Source organism: Electrophorus electricus, chromosome 4, assembly GCF_041902795.1.
Source record: "Electrophorus electricus isolate QZ-2024a chromosome 4, ASM4190279v1, whole genome shotgun sequence".
Taxonomy (NCBI): domain Eukaryota; kingdom Metazoa; phylum Chordata; class Actinopteri; order Gymnotiformes; family Gymnotidae; genus Electrophorus; species Electrophorus electricus.
In genome coordinates, this window is record NC_137500.1 from 8,297,279 (window position 1) to 8,313,864 (window position 16,586).

At 41.9% G+C, this 16,586-nt stretch overlaps 2 protein-coding genes across 10 annotated transcripts; both read left to right on the top strand.

Annotated features, from left to right (window-relative positions):
- The first annotated feature begins 38 nt into the window (after positions 1-38).
- incenp (inner centromere protein) lies at positions 39-11,822 on the top strand. 8 transcript variants are annotated; one of them, XM_081712154.1, is made up of 21 exons: positions 39-117; positions 1,720-1,874; positions 1,971-2,078; positions 3,234-3,889; positions 4,126-4,183; positions 4,290-4,362; positions 4,503-4,629; positions 4,932-4,965; positions 5,071-5,170; positions 5,330-5,464; positions 6,013-6,122; positions 6,239-6,359; positions 7,157-7,279; positions 7,542-7,732; positions 7,812-7,911; positions 8,455-8,538; positions 8,627-8,713; positions 8,801-8,893; positions 9,265-9,412; positions 10,674-10,875; positions 11,111-11,822. In XM_081712154.1, exons 1-20 carry the CDS (start codon positions 112-114, stop codon positions 10,853-10,855), a joined length of 2,691 nt encoding a protein of 896 aa, XP_081568280.1. In that variant the 5' UTR covers positions 39-111; the 3' UTR covers positions 10,856-10,875; positions 11,111-11,822. The 8 variants fall into 8 exon arrangements, with proteins under 8 accessions (XP_081568280.1, XP_081568279.1, XP_081568282.1 ...); XM_081712153.1 differs by lacking the exon at positions 11,111-11,822 and having other exon boundaries at positions 10,674-10,992; XM_081712156.1 differs by lacking the exon at positions 11,111-11,822 and having other exon boundaries at positions 8,804-8,893; positions 10,674-10,992.
- Positions 11,823-11,971: 149 nt separating this feature from the next.
- Positions 11,972-16,364, top strand: prnprs3 (prion protein, related sequence 3). 2 transcript variants are annotated; one of them, XM_027000987.3, is made up of 2 exons: positions 11,972-12,110; positions 12,884-16,364. In XM_027000987.3, the coding sequence occupies exon 2, from the start codon at positions 12,884-12,886 to the stop codon at positions 14,636-14,638; it is 1,755 nt and encodes a 584-aa protein (XP_026856788.2). In that variant the 5' UTR covers positions 11,972-12,110; the 3' UTR covers positions 14,639-16,364. The 2 variants fall into 2 exon arrangements, with proteins under 2 accessions (XP_026856788.2, XP_026856787.2); XM_027000986.3 differs by having other exon boundaries at positions 12,092-12,217.
- Positions 16,365-16,586: the final 222 nt, after the last annotated feature.

The window sequence follows — 16,586 nt, forward strand, 5'->3', positions numbered from 1 at the left end:
AAAAGGAAGACGATGAGCTAGCTCGGTAACCAAGGCAACACAGCCGTACCTGCAGAGTATCAGATTCAAGTATAAGACTACAGTCTATGGATTCAAGCTGTTGCCGTTTTCATGCAGGTAAATCTGGGGTTACATTTGTCCGAAACTGACTGTTTTTGTTACTGTGTGGTTGCGAATTTTGCTAGTGACAACTCAAGCAAAATCAAACTAGGGTTACAGAAAAAACTAAACAGTTTTTAAGGGAACATGCGTGCAATGTACTACTGACATTAACAAGTTTGCTCAGCTCTTAGTTTCTGAAATTATGTTTCAGTTGTTACTGACAGTACAGTAACATTACTTGACAATTGTTGGCAGCTAACTAGTTAGCTAGAAGTTCAGGTGTAGTTGTCACCAAAAAAAATGGTTCAGAATGTTGAGCTGGCCGTTCGAATTTTTGTTTGTTTGGGCGTTTTGAATCAATGACAGACGTTCACAGTGTCCAATCCAATTCAGATATAATACTTCTACACTTCTCACACATGGACCGCCCAGCTCGTCTTGAATGGTTTTAATAGGCCATATTGAGTTTGAAAGACAAGGGCTTCTACCAATAGCTTAGCACTAAGCCCATGATTGGTCTGCTGAGAATTTTAAACTACTTAAACCGTTTTGAGCGGGTGGCTCGAAAAGAGGGCTTCGCGTCCAAGAGGTAACAGCTATTTTACTTTTTGTAGCTACCTCAATTATACATAGATGATTGTCACAAAGGCAGCAGTATTTTAGAAGGAGCCGAATGGATCATTAAGCGTACATTTTAATAAAAGGTACTTTTTTGTTCAATTGTGTTTCCCCGAAGTTGGTAGTGACTGAAATGCCAGCTAGCTTGAAGAAGAATCCTTCCATTGTTTTAGCAACTTGACATTTTACAAAGTCATGAACGATGGCTAAGCTAGCTATCCATCTTATAAGTATTTGTATCAACACTATTTCTTAACAATGTTTGAATTTTAGTTAATGTAACTTAATTACTCGTCAAGGGTTAAAACACCGTTGATCGAAGTACAGCTTTTTCCTAGCTAAAGCTAGCTAGGAAACCTAGCGTTGGGTTAGCTAACGTTAACTAGCATGATTTTGGTAATGCTAGGTAGTGAAATAAAGATATTCGCTATGTTAGCTAGCTAAATAACGGATATTGGCTAGATATACAGCTGTAAAACCCCTTACAGTTGTATCTAGGTTGGCGATTAATTTATTTGAATTTTAACTATCTAGGTTAGCTTAGCAGTAAACTTGTTTATGAGCTTGGTGGATGGCTGGCTATCTGCTTGCTCTCTGAGTACGATGACACGCAATGAATTGTGTAAATGTATTATGAAGTTAGCTGCGACCGATGAGTTTTCTTGTCGTTTTGTCCCTTTTTATACATGAAAAGTTGGCTTAAGCTATTATTCCGAATCTGATGGTCAGAGTTTACAGAGCATTCTGTAAACCAACAAATAAGTTATGTCGTTCATTTTTGTTAGGTAGTTCATTCTTAACATTTTACCTTTACTAAACGATCTATCTTGCATGACTTTAGTCAAATCGGTTTTTAATGCATCGGTTTGTTTTTACGACTTATCAACATGAGCGCCCCCGTTTTATCTTCCACTCTACTTTTCAGTTTGGTTAGGTTAAGGATACTGTTAAGGATTTCTTCCTCTGACATCCCTCCAAACACCTCCCACCCTACCACAGGTTTTGGGGACAGCCATGAGTTCCTTACTGGAAGCAACACGTTCCCTCATGCACGTGTTTGACGGGAAGCTGCAAGAGTTCACCGATGAGATTGACAATGTTCATATGGTGTGGCTGAAGGAGATCCAGCAGGAGGCTCAGCGCATGTTCTCCAGGTGTTGATCAACACTACATTACGGTGCGACCTCTAATGGCTTTCTTTATAACCGACGGCTACAGAGATTAACCTGTTTTATCGGTTTGTATTACAGTGACTTTAGCACTGAGCCAGAGCTCATGCCCAAGACACCGTCACAGAAAAGGACCACCCGCCGGAAACGGGTGTCTATGGAGCTCACTGAAGCTCGTAGCAAAAGACGGTCAGTCTCGTTTTTATTCAGTGACATGATGAGGGGAGCGCTGTTTTGGGTCTATATACTCTCCATCTAAATTGGGAATGATTGCAGGGATGCGCCAGAAGAACTACTGAGATTGACTTATCGGCTAGGTTTTTATTTGAATATTCTCATTTTAAAACACTAGTGAATCGGCAAAATATCACCGGCAGATGGCGATAATTACAATCGAATAGCAGCTGGCAAAATACTATTACATTTTAAACATGTTACATGATCTCAGTTAACACGTTTTCGTTTCAAGTCGTGACCAGTTTGTGATAACAATTTATTGTTACTCTGTCCCTCAGTTATCAGTCATTGTTATATCTGATGAATGTGATAAAGTAAATGGCATTTACTTATTGTAACATGCATATGGATTATGAGCTGTAAGGCCCATTAAAATTAGTCTTATTGCAGTTTGTGTATCTTTGTTGTATTTCTCCTGATTCTTAGAATCTGACATGTAGTTATGAGAATAGATATAATAGCCTGTTAAAAATAGAAATATTCAGAAAAGCTACTGTTGCCTTTTATTTCGTACCTTTTAGTACTGTCTAGGAGGACACTAAACAAGAGCTGATTGTCCCATCTGCCGGTTTAATTTAGGCCAATCACTTATCCAAAAAAAAATAAATCACGTCTCCGCCAGTAGTCTTCAGAAGGTCATAACAGTTTTTACATACAAACCCATTTTGGGATATGCCAAAAACCGTTAATTAACATGGTACATATGTATAAAATGTTGCTGCTCATCAGTAAATATTGCCATCTGCCAGTGACATTTTACCTCTTCAGTAGCTTCTTAAGGTGGACAGTAATGTTAGAATAGGAAAATGCCGAATAAGAAGCCACCTTCAACCTCGTCCTTTTATATAAACATCATTCATGTTGTGCAGCAGTTCTGATTGAGGTATAGCTAACTTTTTTGTGTGTGTGTGCGCGCGCGTGCACTCAGGTTTTTTTTGTTTTTGTTTTTGTCCTGTGTAGAAATTACTTTTTCTGTGCATCAGTACTATGATCAGAAAACGTATTGTGATTTATTAGTCATATGTAAGCTTGTATAGTTGCTTGTGCTAGGGCGTGCGTGTGATTGATTTCAGGATCTTATCAATACGTTTTTTTTCTCCTATCCAGTTTCTCCAAAGGGAAACGCAGTAACCTGCGCCGTTCCTCAATCCAGACAACTCTAAATTCCATATCTGAGCTTGTAATTACACATGACTCCAGTAACGGTTCTGAGGCAACACCTGAGGAGCCTGGTCCCCGCACACGCCGCAATAAAGCCGCCGCAGTTGAAAGTGAGCCGGTCAAACGTAGCACACGCGCTAGAAGAGGTGCCAAGGCAAAGGAGCAGAGTGAGGTGGTGGAGGAGCAGCTGGCAGCGGTGGCAGCTTCTCCACAACCACCTGTCGACTCCGAGGACCTTCTGGAAGAGAAGGCGGAGATGAAGAAACATTGCGAGGGAGAGGAGAAGATCAGCTCTTCCTCCCTGGCAAAGATTGCGATGTCCCCGGCTGTGGTGGAGAGCCCCAGAGCTGAGTGCCGCTCTGCTGAAATGCTGCTACAGTCAGTCTGCTCTCCTGGTCGCTCGGCTAATAAAATTGCCATCGCAGCTGCCATGTCTCAGGGCTCTTTGCAGACTTCAACCAGACGCTCCCAGGTGGTGCGTTGCTCGCTGGTGGTCCTCAGACACAGCATGACCCAGGAAGCAGTCCGTCGTGCCTCTCGGCGCTCCTTCCTGAGAAAGAAAGCCAGGATGGGCAACTCTACATGCAGCAGCTCCATCAGTGGTGAGGCTATGCAAACAAGACAGAAAATGAGCTATAATTGGTGTCGTTAAGTTTCAATGGTGCCCGATTGTAGACATCAGTTTATGTATTCCTATTAAGCAAAGTGCATAATTGCTAAGAAGTTGACTTTTAAATTGTAGAAAAGCTAAAAATGAAATTAAACGTGTAGTCTCTTTTAGTATGAATTTCTTGCCTGTCTTTACTCACCTAATTTTTGCATTTCTTTACCTTTCCAGCAGATGTTTCTATGGATGTGGAAACGGAGGAGACTGATGCAGTGGAGAACATGGAGCAGTGAGTAAATTTACTTTCACCAAGTTTGATAAAGTGCTACAAATACACTTCCATTTAGTTTGACCAGTGCTGTTCAGTTAGAGATTAACCATCACCTCTGCTCTAGAGTGGACACTGAGGAAGCACCTGCAGAACTGGCAGCTGAACTCAGCACCGGAGCCCAGAAACCGCAGCCTGAGGTAAGATGGCTAACTGCTGGTAATCCACATATTTCTGTGTTATGGCACCATGAGTTAAACTACCTGCGTTCCCTTAGAAGCCATGGCACCTAAGCCACTATAGGAATTTCATGCATGTTTACACATGTGTACTTAAACAGGAGCTTGAGCCCAAGAAGCCAGTAGAAGAGGAGGCAGAGGTGCAGAGGGTGGAGGAAAAGCCAGTGTCTCCCAGCCTGCATGAAAACTGCCGTTTCACACGCTCCATGGCTCGACCCTCGGTGTCAGGTACTGGCATGGGTGCAGTACCCACTGCTGTCTTGGGCACACTTGAAAAGGGCAACCTGCTGCGAAAAGTAAGAGTGTCCTGTTCAGTGCTAAAGAAGCAAAGCACCACAGCAGCCCAAATGAACGGCAAATGTCATCTCTCAGTGGCAGGGACAGGTGTTGAAGATGAAGAAATTGGTTTACCCTTGAGAGATGTCTTGAGTCAAATTTCACCACAGAATATCAAAATGTATGATTAAGGTCACTAAATGTTGAATAGTGTAATATCTTCTATCAATGGCTTGTCATTATTGTGTCTGTAGATGACAGTGGGAAAAAGTCCCAGGACGATAATTGGTAAGTCCATTTCAAAGCTACTCTTTTAGCTCAGTTGTGCCTGTCTTTGCGTGGTTGTCTGGACTGCTGTGGTCTAGATGTTGATGATGAAGCTTTGTTTTTCAGCGCATCTCGGTCAGGCTCCAAACGTCGCGCAGCAGTGGCAGCGGCAGAAGCACTCCGCACCCCTACGAAGAGGCTCTCCCCTCCCAAGAAGTGCATGACTGTAAGATTACATGCTTCACCTATGCAGAAGAGATCCATTTGTTCCATTGACCGATGGCTCAGTAACCCATGGCACACTAATTTTGGTTTAAGATGTATGTAATTCTGTGCTAAAGTTGGTACAGGTGTTCAAATAATCTTTCCCCCCCCCGAATTGTAGAGCTTTACTCCTGGTATGCGCTCTTTCCTGCACACGGTGCAGAAGAACCAGCTTCTTATGATGACTCCCTCCTCTCTGGGCCGTGCCTCGGTCATGAAATCTTTCATCAAACAACCTGCAAAAACGGACGTCAAGGTAAGCCTGTGTCTCCTCCCTTTTTATAGTAGAGGCTGCACATCTGTCAAAGGGGTTTGATCATCCATGCAGAGGTTTAGAAATTAATTTCAGCTTTCTCAGACTGGGTAAGAATGGATGTAGAGTACATGCTTTCTTGGTAATTTGTCCCCTCCTGTTTGTCCCCTTACCCATCCCCAGTTGAGCATTGTCTCGGTGGTAAGTGGAAAAATTGTGGTGCTTGTCATCATAATCTCATCACTAGTGTATGTACACCTGTGCACTGGGGCACTTTTGGTTTGGTTGTCTAACTTCTCATGGTGGTGTTGATTTAGAGCGTAGACCTTCTATGTTTCCATGTGATGTATATTGGTTTTGGGGGGGATTATTTGACTGCTTCATTTTATATGTACTTTAACCCAAGCCCTCACCCACTCCTCACCAACATCTCACTAAAATCCCCTCAGCATCTGTCTGGTCCTTTACTAAAGGTAGAGGGGGGGGGGAATGGTAAAGCACTGTGCTGGACTGAGTCATCGCTTCCACTTTAACACTTGCTCTTTTGTCAGGAGCGGGAACGGCAGAAATGGGATGCTCTAAACAAGAAGATTGAACAAGAAAATGAAAGAAAGAAAAAGGTTGAGGAGGAAAAAAGAAAGAAACAGGAAGAGATGAAAAGGTGTGCGCAAATGTGTCCAATCTGTATGTATGAATGCATGTGATGTAGAGTAGAAGCGGATCTCATCTGCTTTGCCATTGAACAGCAGAGGGGTGAAAAGTGGCGTCTCATTTTAGGAAACGGGATGAGCGCTTGAGACGAGTAGTGGAGGCCCGGGTGAAGGAGAAGGAGAAGGAGCAGGAGAAGAAGAAGAAATTTGAAGAAAAAATGGCACAACTAGAGAAAAAAAGTGATATGGTTAGTTTTGTCTTAAATATTCTGCGCTTGTATTTCAGAGTGCTTTGGAAGGGAGGTCAGAATATGTGAAATGTAAGCAAACATATTGCAAGCTCTGTAAAGTTTGTAGAATTGGTACAGAGAAGGGAAGTCCAAACATTAATTAAGCCAAAGTCCAGTTAAATAGATCCCAGTCCAGTTAAATGGTTCAAAAACACTTTGGTGCATGCAGTTGCACCTGTAACTGTACCAGCAACGTTCCTGAAAATAACCCATACCATTGCCAGATAAGAGAAGGAAGTTGGTGCATGAGCCAAATCTTGCTGCATTATATTATCTAATTGCTTCCTATTTTCTGCTTCCTTCTAATTTGTTTTTTTGTTTGTTTTTTTTTGTTTGTTTTTTTACATCGCAGCCTCACCTGAGTATTATATGTACCTGGTTCTTCATGAAGCATGTTGTAAATTACTAAAATTGCTAGCACATGTTCTCATTCATCGAAAAGTTTTTTCCACACTTGGTTTTTTTTGTTTGTTTTTTTGTTGTTTTGTTTTTGTTTTTTTAATCTTTGCTGCATGGTAAAAGAAAAATGGGCTGTACATATCACTCAACTCATGCGCCAGCAACCACACGATGCCTGCGGCTGACTCTGGGCAGCAAGTCGTGGATGGGATCATGTTTATAAGATGCGCTATTGCAGAATGGTGGCAACCTGCTGCGGAGTACTCAGTAATTCCAAAAAGTGCAAACGGATCAGTGGGGGCTTGGTAGTGACACTGCTCCATAGGGTATGTGATGATGTTGTCTGGCACCCTCAGCTACGTGTGGAACGGCTAGCAGAGGAGAAGGCCAAGAAAAAGGTGGCATCTAAACGGCAAGAGGAACTGGAGCTTCGCAGGAAACAAGAAGAGGCAGCCCGGAAGAAAAAACTTCAGCAGGCTGTAAGACACTTCACGTGTACACACCCAGCCACACCACCTGAAAGATTTTAAAAACATGAGTTTAACAGCCAGTAAATATGTGGTTCAGAACTTGTGTACGACTTGCTCTGAAAAGGGCAATTAATAACATGGGCATGTTTGTGTTGTCAGCACTAGCAAAGCCCTCAGCCCAATTCATCTTCTATACAACTAAAGCCTATTGTAAGTGTCAAGAAAGTGGGTTTTCTACTGCCCTGTGACTGAAGGCTCTTAATTGTCTCAGGAGGAGGAGGAGCGGAGGCACCAGGAGCTGCTGGCCAAGCGGAGAGCCGAGGAGGAGCGGGAGAGGGCGCGCAAGCACGCGGAGGCCACCCGCGCCCTGGAGCTGAGAAAGGAGCAAGAGCAGGAACGAGAGCGTGAGAGGCTGCGGCAAGAGAGGGAGAAGGCGCGGGAGAAACAGGCTGCTGCTGAAAGGTGGGTGTGGTAGGCCGTTTTTTGGTGGTGGGGGCGGTGGGGCTGAGTCATCCACTAATTAGGAAACATTATATTGCAGGGAGAGGATGGAACAGGAGAAGGCAATTGCTCTTCAGAAGGAACTGGAGAGAGCTGCCAGAGAGAAGGAAAGGAGGGAGCTGGAAGAGAAGAGGAGGCGGGTAGGAAGGCCACGCCTCTAATCTCTTAACTTTCTGTTTATTGGCATAGTTTGGTTCCAAAAAGCTTATTAACTGATTATAGAAAATGGCAAAGACAGCATGCACACGCCACCTTAATCAGGGTAACAAGTTCTTTAAATATTATTAGAGTTTTAGATCCCCTTTTAAAATCAATATCAATCAAATTGATGGGTACAAACCAGCGATATCGAAATATAGCTTGTCATCTTTGTTAGGCAATTTTCAGCTTTACATTCTGTGATCGGGCAGCTGAGCGAAAACGGTTTCGTTTCCAACACTTGAAATGGGTCGACAGCAAATGGTTAACATGACCCTGCCAATGAAGTCTTAAATCAAATATAAGGATGCTGTGCAGAATTTCATGTAATTTGATTACTGACCTGACTTCAGACTTTTTTCTCCCCCCCGATATTTTCAGATATTGCAGTTCACTAACTCCTTTGGCAGATTGTTTGGTTTTTGTTTGCTTTTGTTTCTTTTTGACATCTAGCAGCTTCTCAGGTCTCTTGTGTACTCTTTTAGGAGGAAGAGCAGAGAAGGGCTGAAGAGGAGAGTGCTGCCAAGCAGAAGCAAGCTGCAGCTACAGCGGTGCTGCCTACAGTCACTGTACGGTCACTGATTTGTGCAGCTGTTGTCCTGCACTTCCCTGTGTGTCACCTGTGATGTAACACTTTTTCTGCTTCCCCCCCCCCAGAGTACTCTTGTGAAAATGCCCACAAGCAAAACCCTCAATGCCACAATTACACACAGCCCTGTGCTAAATGTTACTGTAGATATAGAGGTAAGACGCTTGTTGTCCTGCAGTATTATTAAGGCTCTTTCACAGTTCTGGTGATTTACTGGTGTTTTAATGGTTTGTTGTCTTTAGCAGTCTATTACAAATACCCCTGTGAACAAAGGAACAGCGCATAACATGACCATGGATATGGGAACTGGGTTGAATTGCACTGTAGATGTAGAGGTAAGATAAACCCCACTCTCAGTTGACTGCCTAATGTTTCTGTGATTTTACTGTCAGGCTAATGTTGCTATAAGTGCACAAGTAATTCTTCTCAACGCTGCAATCGCTGGATATAAAGGATGGAACGTCTCTGCTTTCTGCATGGATACAGTGAGGGTCTAATGCCTGCTAGGAAGTTGAGCTTCTCTGATGTATGGACAGCCATTGAGAAAATGAGCTGGCAGGTTACATGCCCTTAGAAGAAAGAACTTGTTCAGTGTCGCTGTCCTAGTGTCTGTGGCATTACTGAAGTGCGGCGTTTGGTTGATCTTGGATATGGCTTCCCTGCACTACGTATCAAAGTATAATCTCATCTTGTTTACGTCCCACAGCACTCTCCTCAATCCTATCAGATTACACCTAAAGGCAAGAAGATTGAGGTTTTAGTCAATCCTGATGACTATGGAATGGACCAGAATAGTGATGACTCAACAGACGATGAGTCTGCACCGAGAAAACCCATCCCTTCCTGGGCAGAGGGTAAGGAATTCTTAACAGACCTCTGGTGTCTTCCATCAAATTAGTTTGTAAGTTGCCCAAACAAGGAGTCCAGGGTTTTGTCTATGGGGAACAAAGAATTTCAAAAATCCTCTCCATCATAGCCTGTGGTAATGAAAAAAGGTTTCAAAGTCCATACATTGTCTTCTCATACTACGTGCAATATGGCATAGGAGCAATTCTTTGTCCCTTCATATTATAATAAAGGATAGATTAAGTCCTATCTTGTGTAATCATTCTTCATAGCCCAGGGCCATGAAGAATGACTACACAACAATTTTATGCCAGTATGAAGCAATAAAATGGTATGTCTTCACTATTCCAGTGCAATAAGAAAACATACTGAATAGGCATGTAATCTGAACAGGGCTATAGCCTATCAAATGACCGCTAAAAATGAATTGATCTCTTCTGAAATGCATGGTTAATTTTAATCTTTTTATATATTCTCTTTAGTTCCTACTTGTTTCTCTTGTGGATTTTCTTTGCTGACCTCACTAAACTTTCCTAGGAGCAGCTATTATTTTAATAAATTTTACAATCTGGTGAAATGAAGAATGGTACATGGTAAACTTGATATTTTGGTGCATTCTCACCCTATGTAGCATATACAGTTGATTTGGCCATTACCATAAACTACTTCAATAATGTATAGGGTATTAACTATATAGCTACTCAACTTCTGATGCTCAAATTATTCTAATCTGCAAAGCTTGTTTCAGGGTGTTCTGTTGATGCCAATCTTTTGAAGTCAGTTAAATTTGACACTTGCATCTAGCACATGTCATTTTGATTTCTACTACTTTTAATGTAATTTTAGAAACTGATTCGATAAGAATGTACGCAGGATAACATTTCTAGGCTTTGGGCTTTGTTTAACTGCAGCTTACAACGGTGGCAGTTTTTGAATGTTTGTTTTTCCCTACAGGAAAAAAAAAGCTCCACTGTAGAGTTCATTGGTATGGTGGAGTGCATTTTAGTGATTAAAAAAATAGGTCATATTTTTAAATCTCATCTTGACTCGTTTTTATTACTTGACTTTTAATTCAGTATGAGAGCTGCTTTTCTTATTACTGCCTCAGTCCTATAGTGTTTTTTTTTTTTTGTTTGTTTTGTTTTTTTTTTACAAAATGCAAATTAATTGCTAAATATCACATCATCTAAGGGCTTTATGGGTTTGTTCAAAGGCAGTTTCAAATGGTTACTTCAAAAGTATAATATCCAAGTATGTGTCTGCCTACAGGTATGCAACTTCAGCAGGCTATTAAGGATGCGTATTTTGACCCGCTAGATCTGCATTCTTTTTTTGGGGAGGTTGAACAGCCCAAACTGGAGGAGATTTTTCAAAGGAGCAAGCCACGTTTCTTCAAGCGTACAAGCTCTGCTGTTTGGCACTCCCCTCCACGAATGGGTGCCATGCATTAGCTGAACTAGCTAAGAAAGGGGTCAGTCTGTTGCTCTGTTTCTGTTCTCTATGTAATGTTAATCTGTATGTAAACAATCTGTATTTTGTTTTATATAAGCCTTTGGATTTCACTTTAATAAAGCGTTATAAAAATGTACATGCAGTTATAGTACAAACAGGATCATAATGCGTTCAAATTTAGCTCCCCCCCCCCCCCCCTTATATATAACTAAATTACTTTTGAATCATTTTTTTTCCCTGGGCTTGTGTTGCAGCAATGGAAGATGGATAGGAATGTTGCTAATGTATGTAAATGCCCCTTTTCAGTCTTGCATATGTGTGAACAATGCCATTGGAGTTGTGCTAAGTCATGAGACAAAAATAAGGGCAATAATTGATTCTGTACATGTACTATGATTATGCTAATTATTCTGCATATTGAATATTGTCAAATCATATTTATGTAGCATTGAATTTAGATACACCTTCGGTTTTGGAGGTAAAATTGTCTTCCTTACCTAACCTAAATTTCTCAATGGTACATTTAATGTGATACAATGATAAATCCTCAATTTGGTCGAATATGAATGAAAGCGGGGGATTGAAAGTGGTATGACTCTGTATCTATACAACTAATTTTTTAACTTTAGATCAGAAACTTCCCTTTATTATAGTAAGGTAAAAATAAAACCTGTGGGGGCATTTACTATACACAATTGCCCAACTGCCATCCCAGCCCCTACTGATGTACTGACTACTGCGGAGGGTAAGGGAGCTGATGGTATGAAATACAGTAGGTATACAATGTGGAGGACTACTCGGAATAAAGAATTAGTGCAACAGTGCTATACAATGGTAGTAGAACCCTTATTGCATGTGTATATATTAACTCGTTGAAACATTGAACCGAGCCACTGGTGTGGTCATGTCCCCAGCAAGTGTTTTCTACGCAATTTATAAAGAACATGGTCTTAAAGTTGAGTGATCCGATTTTTTTTACAAAAATTAATTATCAAGGTTTTACTGGCGTGTCTTTGACATTGGTAAGCAGGTCGTGCATCGGGTAGTATCTAGCTGTTATAAGGATTTGTTTTTCGGCTGAATTGTGATCACTAATTACTACTTGATGCAAAGCCTTTCTGACCCATCCCTTCACTGGCGGGTTGCGCCCTTCAGCCATAACGCAGATCCCCCGATAAGCTACAAGCCAGGCGACTTCAGCTAAATACATCATACGTCACCGGGTAGGGGGCTCGAAAGAAGCGTCTTACAGAGGTAAATTAGTTAGCAGTACAGCCAGACAAGTTGATTGTGAAGGTCCTGCTTAGTGCTTATTTACGATATTTATTTAAGTAATGTAAATGGTGCGTTTTGGTGAAACGGTAAGATGACTGGCTAGCTAACCGGCTAGCGTGTACACCGTTACTTGCGTTATAGCAAGCTAATGGATAAACGCAGATATGTTTAGAATAAATTAACCTCTAATCTGTTCAGTCTAATTATTTTTGTATCACTGTTATTGACTAACCTTACCTACTTGTAGTTGCTGCTACTAATAATTTGGTTATAAAGCTAGATGAGTGCTCTCTTAGCTAGATATGTGACTATCCTATCTACTTATTGAATAATAAACGTATAGCTACCTTCATCTGAGTTACGGCCTACTCCATAAAAGTCTAACGTTTCTCCTTCTGGTGTTGGCTATCGCTAGCTTTCATAGTTTCTTTTTGTCCATTCACATCGGGGATACTTGGCAATAATAATAACAACCTTTCGTAATAGTCAAATATTATTTAAATTGTATTTACATTGTAACCAGTTCTCTTTCGGGGTGAATCTAACGGGGAGGTAGCTAGCTGGTTAGCTACTAGGCTATTCCGTTGCTTGACAGCCAGCCTACATGCCAGAGAGATATTGTTGACTAGGTAGCTGGCTAACTGCCGCCCATTATAGTGGTTTGGTATATCATTACTATCGTCATAGCGTTTGCAAGTTTAGTCTAAAAATTCGGACTTTTTTGAATTAAGTCTTTCTCTCTGTTTTTAAAGATGAATCGTCTTGCAGTGCTGTGCGTCTGTTTGGCTTTGATGGTTTCAGTCGTGGGCAAACGAGGAGGAGGTGGAGGTTTTAAAGGCGGATTCGGCTGGGGGAAAGGAAGCAGCACGGGTAATAAAGGAACAAATACTGGAAGCAAAGGAGGCAGCAACACAAGAGGGTCATCATCAGGAGGAACACACTCTCAACCAGCAAGTTACCCTCGTCAGCCTCAACAACCTAATCAAAATCCCCCACCATACCCCGGCACAGGTGGAGGATACCCTGGTTCCTCTCCTGGAAGAGGGGGTGTTGGAGGATACCCCAATCAAGGAGGGAATCCGGGTCAAGGACGCTATCCAAATCAAGGAGGCTACCCGGGTCAAGGAGGCTACCCGGGTCAAGGAGGCTACCCAGGACAAGGTGGATACCCGGGCCAAGGAGGCTACCCAGGTCAAGGTGGATACCCGGGTCAAGGCGGCTACCCAGGTCAAGGTGGATACCCGGCTCAAGGAGGCTACCCAGGTCAAGGTAGATACCCGGGTCAAGGAGGCTACCCAGGTCAAGGTGGATACCCGAGCCAAGGAGGCTACCCAGGTGCAGGTTCATACCCAGGGGCACGTTCATATCCCAACAGTTACCCAGGAAGGGCTGGAGGATACCCTTATCCTCAAGGAGGCTCTTACCCCGGGTACCCAGTCCGAGGAGCATCTTATCCTGCTTCCAACCCCAGCCAACATGGTGTTGCAGGAGGATATGCTGGAGCAGCACAGTACCCCTACTGGAATCCCAACAACAAAATTATCAGCCCTCGCTATGGTGGCAGCTATGGATATGGTAGTTATGGAGCTGGTGGTTCCCCTTTTGCACAGTCTGTGCATAATATGGGCATGAATCCATCTCTTAAGTCAAAGGGATTTGGTAAGCAAGCAGTAATGGCGGCTGGAGTTGGAGCTGTAGCTGGCATGGCCTTAGGCTACGGCCTGGGCAGTTTCCCCCGCCCGCACTTTACGTTCCACAACCCACAGGAAGAATATTATTATAACCATTATATGTACAGACGCTATGGCTCCAGACCCTCTGACAGTAACACAGACCCCAGATCTCCAGGCGATCCTGAATCAAGCAACACTGACCCAGGAACCAGTAATGCTTATGACATCTTTCGAAATCCTCCACCGCAGTCCTATGACAGCTTCATGAACAGCTGTATGAAGAGGACTGACTTGTTACAAGGGGAACAGGGAAACAGAAACAAGAGAGCTGCTGAAGACTCACAGCCCCCTGCTGTTGCAGATAGTGAAAAAGGCACTGTTCAAGGGGAGGATTTTCTAGAAAAGGAGAAATCAGCTGGAACAACAAAGGTTCCACTCCCAAGTGGCAGTACAGATATAAATGAAAGCACTGGGGAAGGATCCATGGCCAGAAACAACACAGATATCCCTTCAGCCGCAAAACTCACAGGTGCTACGGAGATACCCATGCAACCTCAAGAGGACAAAATGGATGAGAAGAGCGAGGAAGAAGACGACACTGTGAGCATAATGGAGATTGGCTATCCTGCACTGATTGAGCAGCTGAAAGCCCGACGCTGTGTTGAGCTTTATATGGTTAATGCAGAGCGCCACGCCCAGCGCCAGATCCAGGAGCGCAGTGGTGACGGTGCCCCCTCAGGAAATGGGGCACAGCCCAGGTCCCTCGGCCATGGGGTCACACTGGTGCTGAGCAGCACCCTGTGTCTCCTCCTCAGCTCCCTGTTGTTGCACTGAGCATAGAAAGCTTGCACTACATCCTTTTGAGTTGAAACAGGCCAAGGTACTCATAGGAAAGTAACATCTGATGTCATAGAGGTAGGCAATCAGTTGAAAAATAATGATGTGGTATCAACATTTAGTAAGGACTCACACTCTTGGCCATTTAACCCTAATGAGGGAGTTGGGTTATTGAACTATATTTCAGAATTAGTTCTGTTATTTCCCTCAACCTCTTGCTGTTATAGATTATGGGCTGTTGAAGACATAGGCAATATCTGCTTCTATAATAATTGCTGGAAACATTTTAATATGTGGTTGTTATTAAAGCTGTTACATGATTGCAGTTGTCTGCACAGCACATGTAGACCAATGTAAAACATATACTGAATAAAAGGAAAACTATCACTGCCATATCATCATGACCTCACTGCATGAGACTGTATGTAGGTTGCCCCCAGCCCCCTTTCTTCTAATTCATTCTTAATTATCTGTTTATATCAAACATTGTTACTTGTCACTAGACTGATATACGTCTGCTGAACAAGCTAAAACTGCAAATTAAATGTTTCATTTGCTTGCTTCAGTCATTCATTTATTTAGTCTCACGTTGGTAGTGATAATTTCAGTCATAATATTTGAATCAATAAAACTTAAATTACCACCGCCATGCAATTCCAAGGTGAGTGTAAAAGCACCCAAAACCCGAGACTGTTTAACACATGATGTGTGTGTATGGTGAGAATTTGAATTTGTCCCTGTCCATTTTAATATCTCACTAATGGCATATGTGACACTAAAATAACTTATATCTGTGTTGAATATGAATGTGCTCTTGAGTAATCTGCTTAACATGTTTGCAAAGATTATAAAATTCTGTAAGGAAACGTTGTAGCTATGTGAGTGCATAGCGTTCACAGTCCTGTTAAAATTCATATATGAACTACTACTGACATGTTTTTTAAAATGACAATTGGCAGTTTTTATTTATTCACTTGTTTTGATTTCTGTTAAATATTTTGATTGTCTATTTTTGTATGTTTCTGTTGAATATTAACAGAATAATATATATACTCATGTATGTTGATTCAAAGTCAAATTTGATTTTAAATTGCCTAAAGTGTGTTGGAATGGTAGCAGTTCGACATATGGAGTGTTTTCATTTTTAGGAAATATTTGTCCTATTTAAGGAAACCTAAATTAAGTAATTTATTTTGTCACATTTTCTATAAAAGCTGCTAGATGTTTTGGAGGTTCCAGTCATTTTTCACACTACAACAGTACAACTACCTAATGGCAAAGTCAGTTTAATTTCTATAGCACTTTTTACAGTAGCCATTGTCAGAAAGCTGCTTTACAAATATCCAGACACAAGCAGAACCTGTCCCTGATCTGATGGTGATGTCTACATTAACAGCAACAACAAAAAGCAAATGCCCCCTGTAAACACTGTGTAGTGCAATTAACTCATTGTAATTTATATTTTAATTTAAACAGACTGTTGGATTCAGTCGCGGTTGTTCATCTTTCCACATTTTATTGCTCTTTTCCTGTTATGTATAATACAGTTTTTGAGTGCTGAACTTAAGGGGATTTTTATATTCATAAACGATATGACTAACTACTGCATTATACTCCATTTAGGCTGTTAAAACACTGCAATCTTAACTGCACTGATTGTTTCTCATGGTTTGTAATGTCCGATATATAATCAGATTAAAGAGACTGCATGCGTTGTCCTCAATATTCTGTGCTGGGTTTCTTTTGTCTGCTGGTTGACCTTTATTTTCAGTGGTAGGCTTACTAAAATGCATCGATCAAAATTACCTGCATCGAAGCTTTGGTTAATCGCTGCCGTCAAGATATCGGCGCGTTAAAGCCAATGCGTCTATATCCACAGTTTTACGGTATTTCGCTGCTCAACGCTCCGTAAGCAAAGAGCAACCCTTGTCTATCAAGTTTGAAA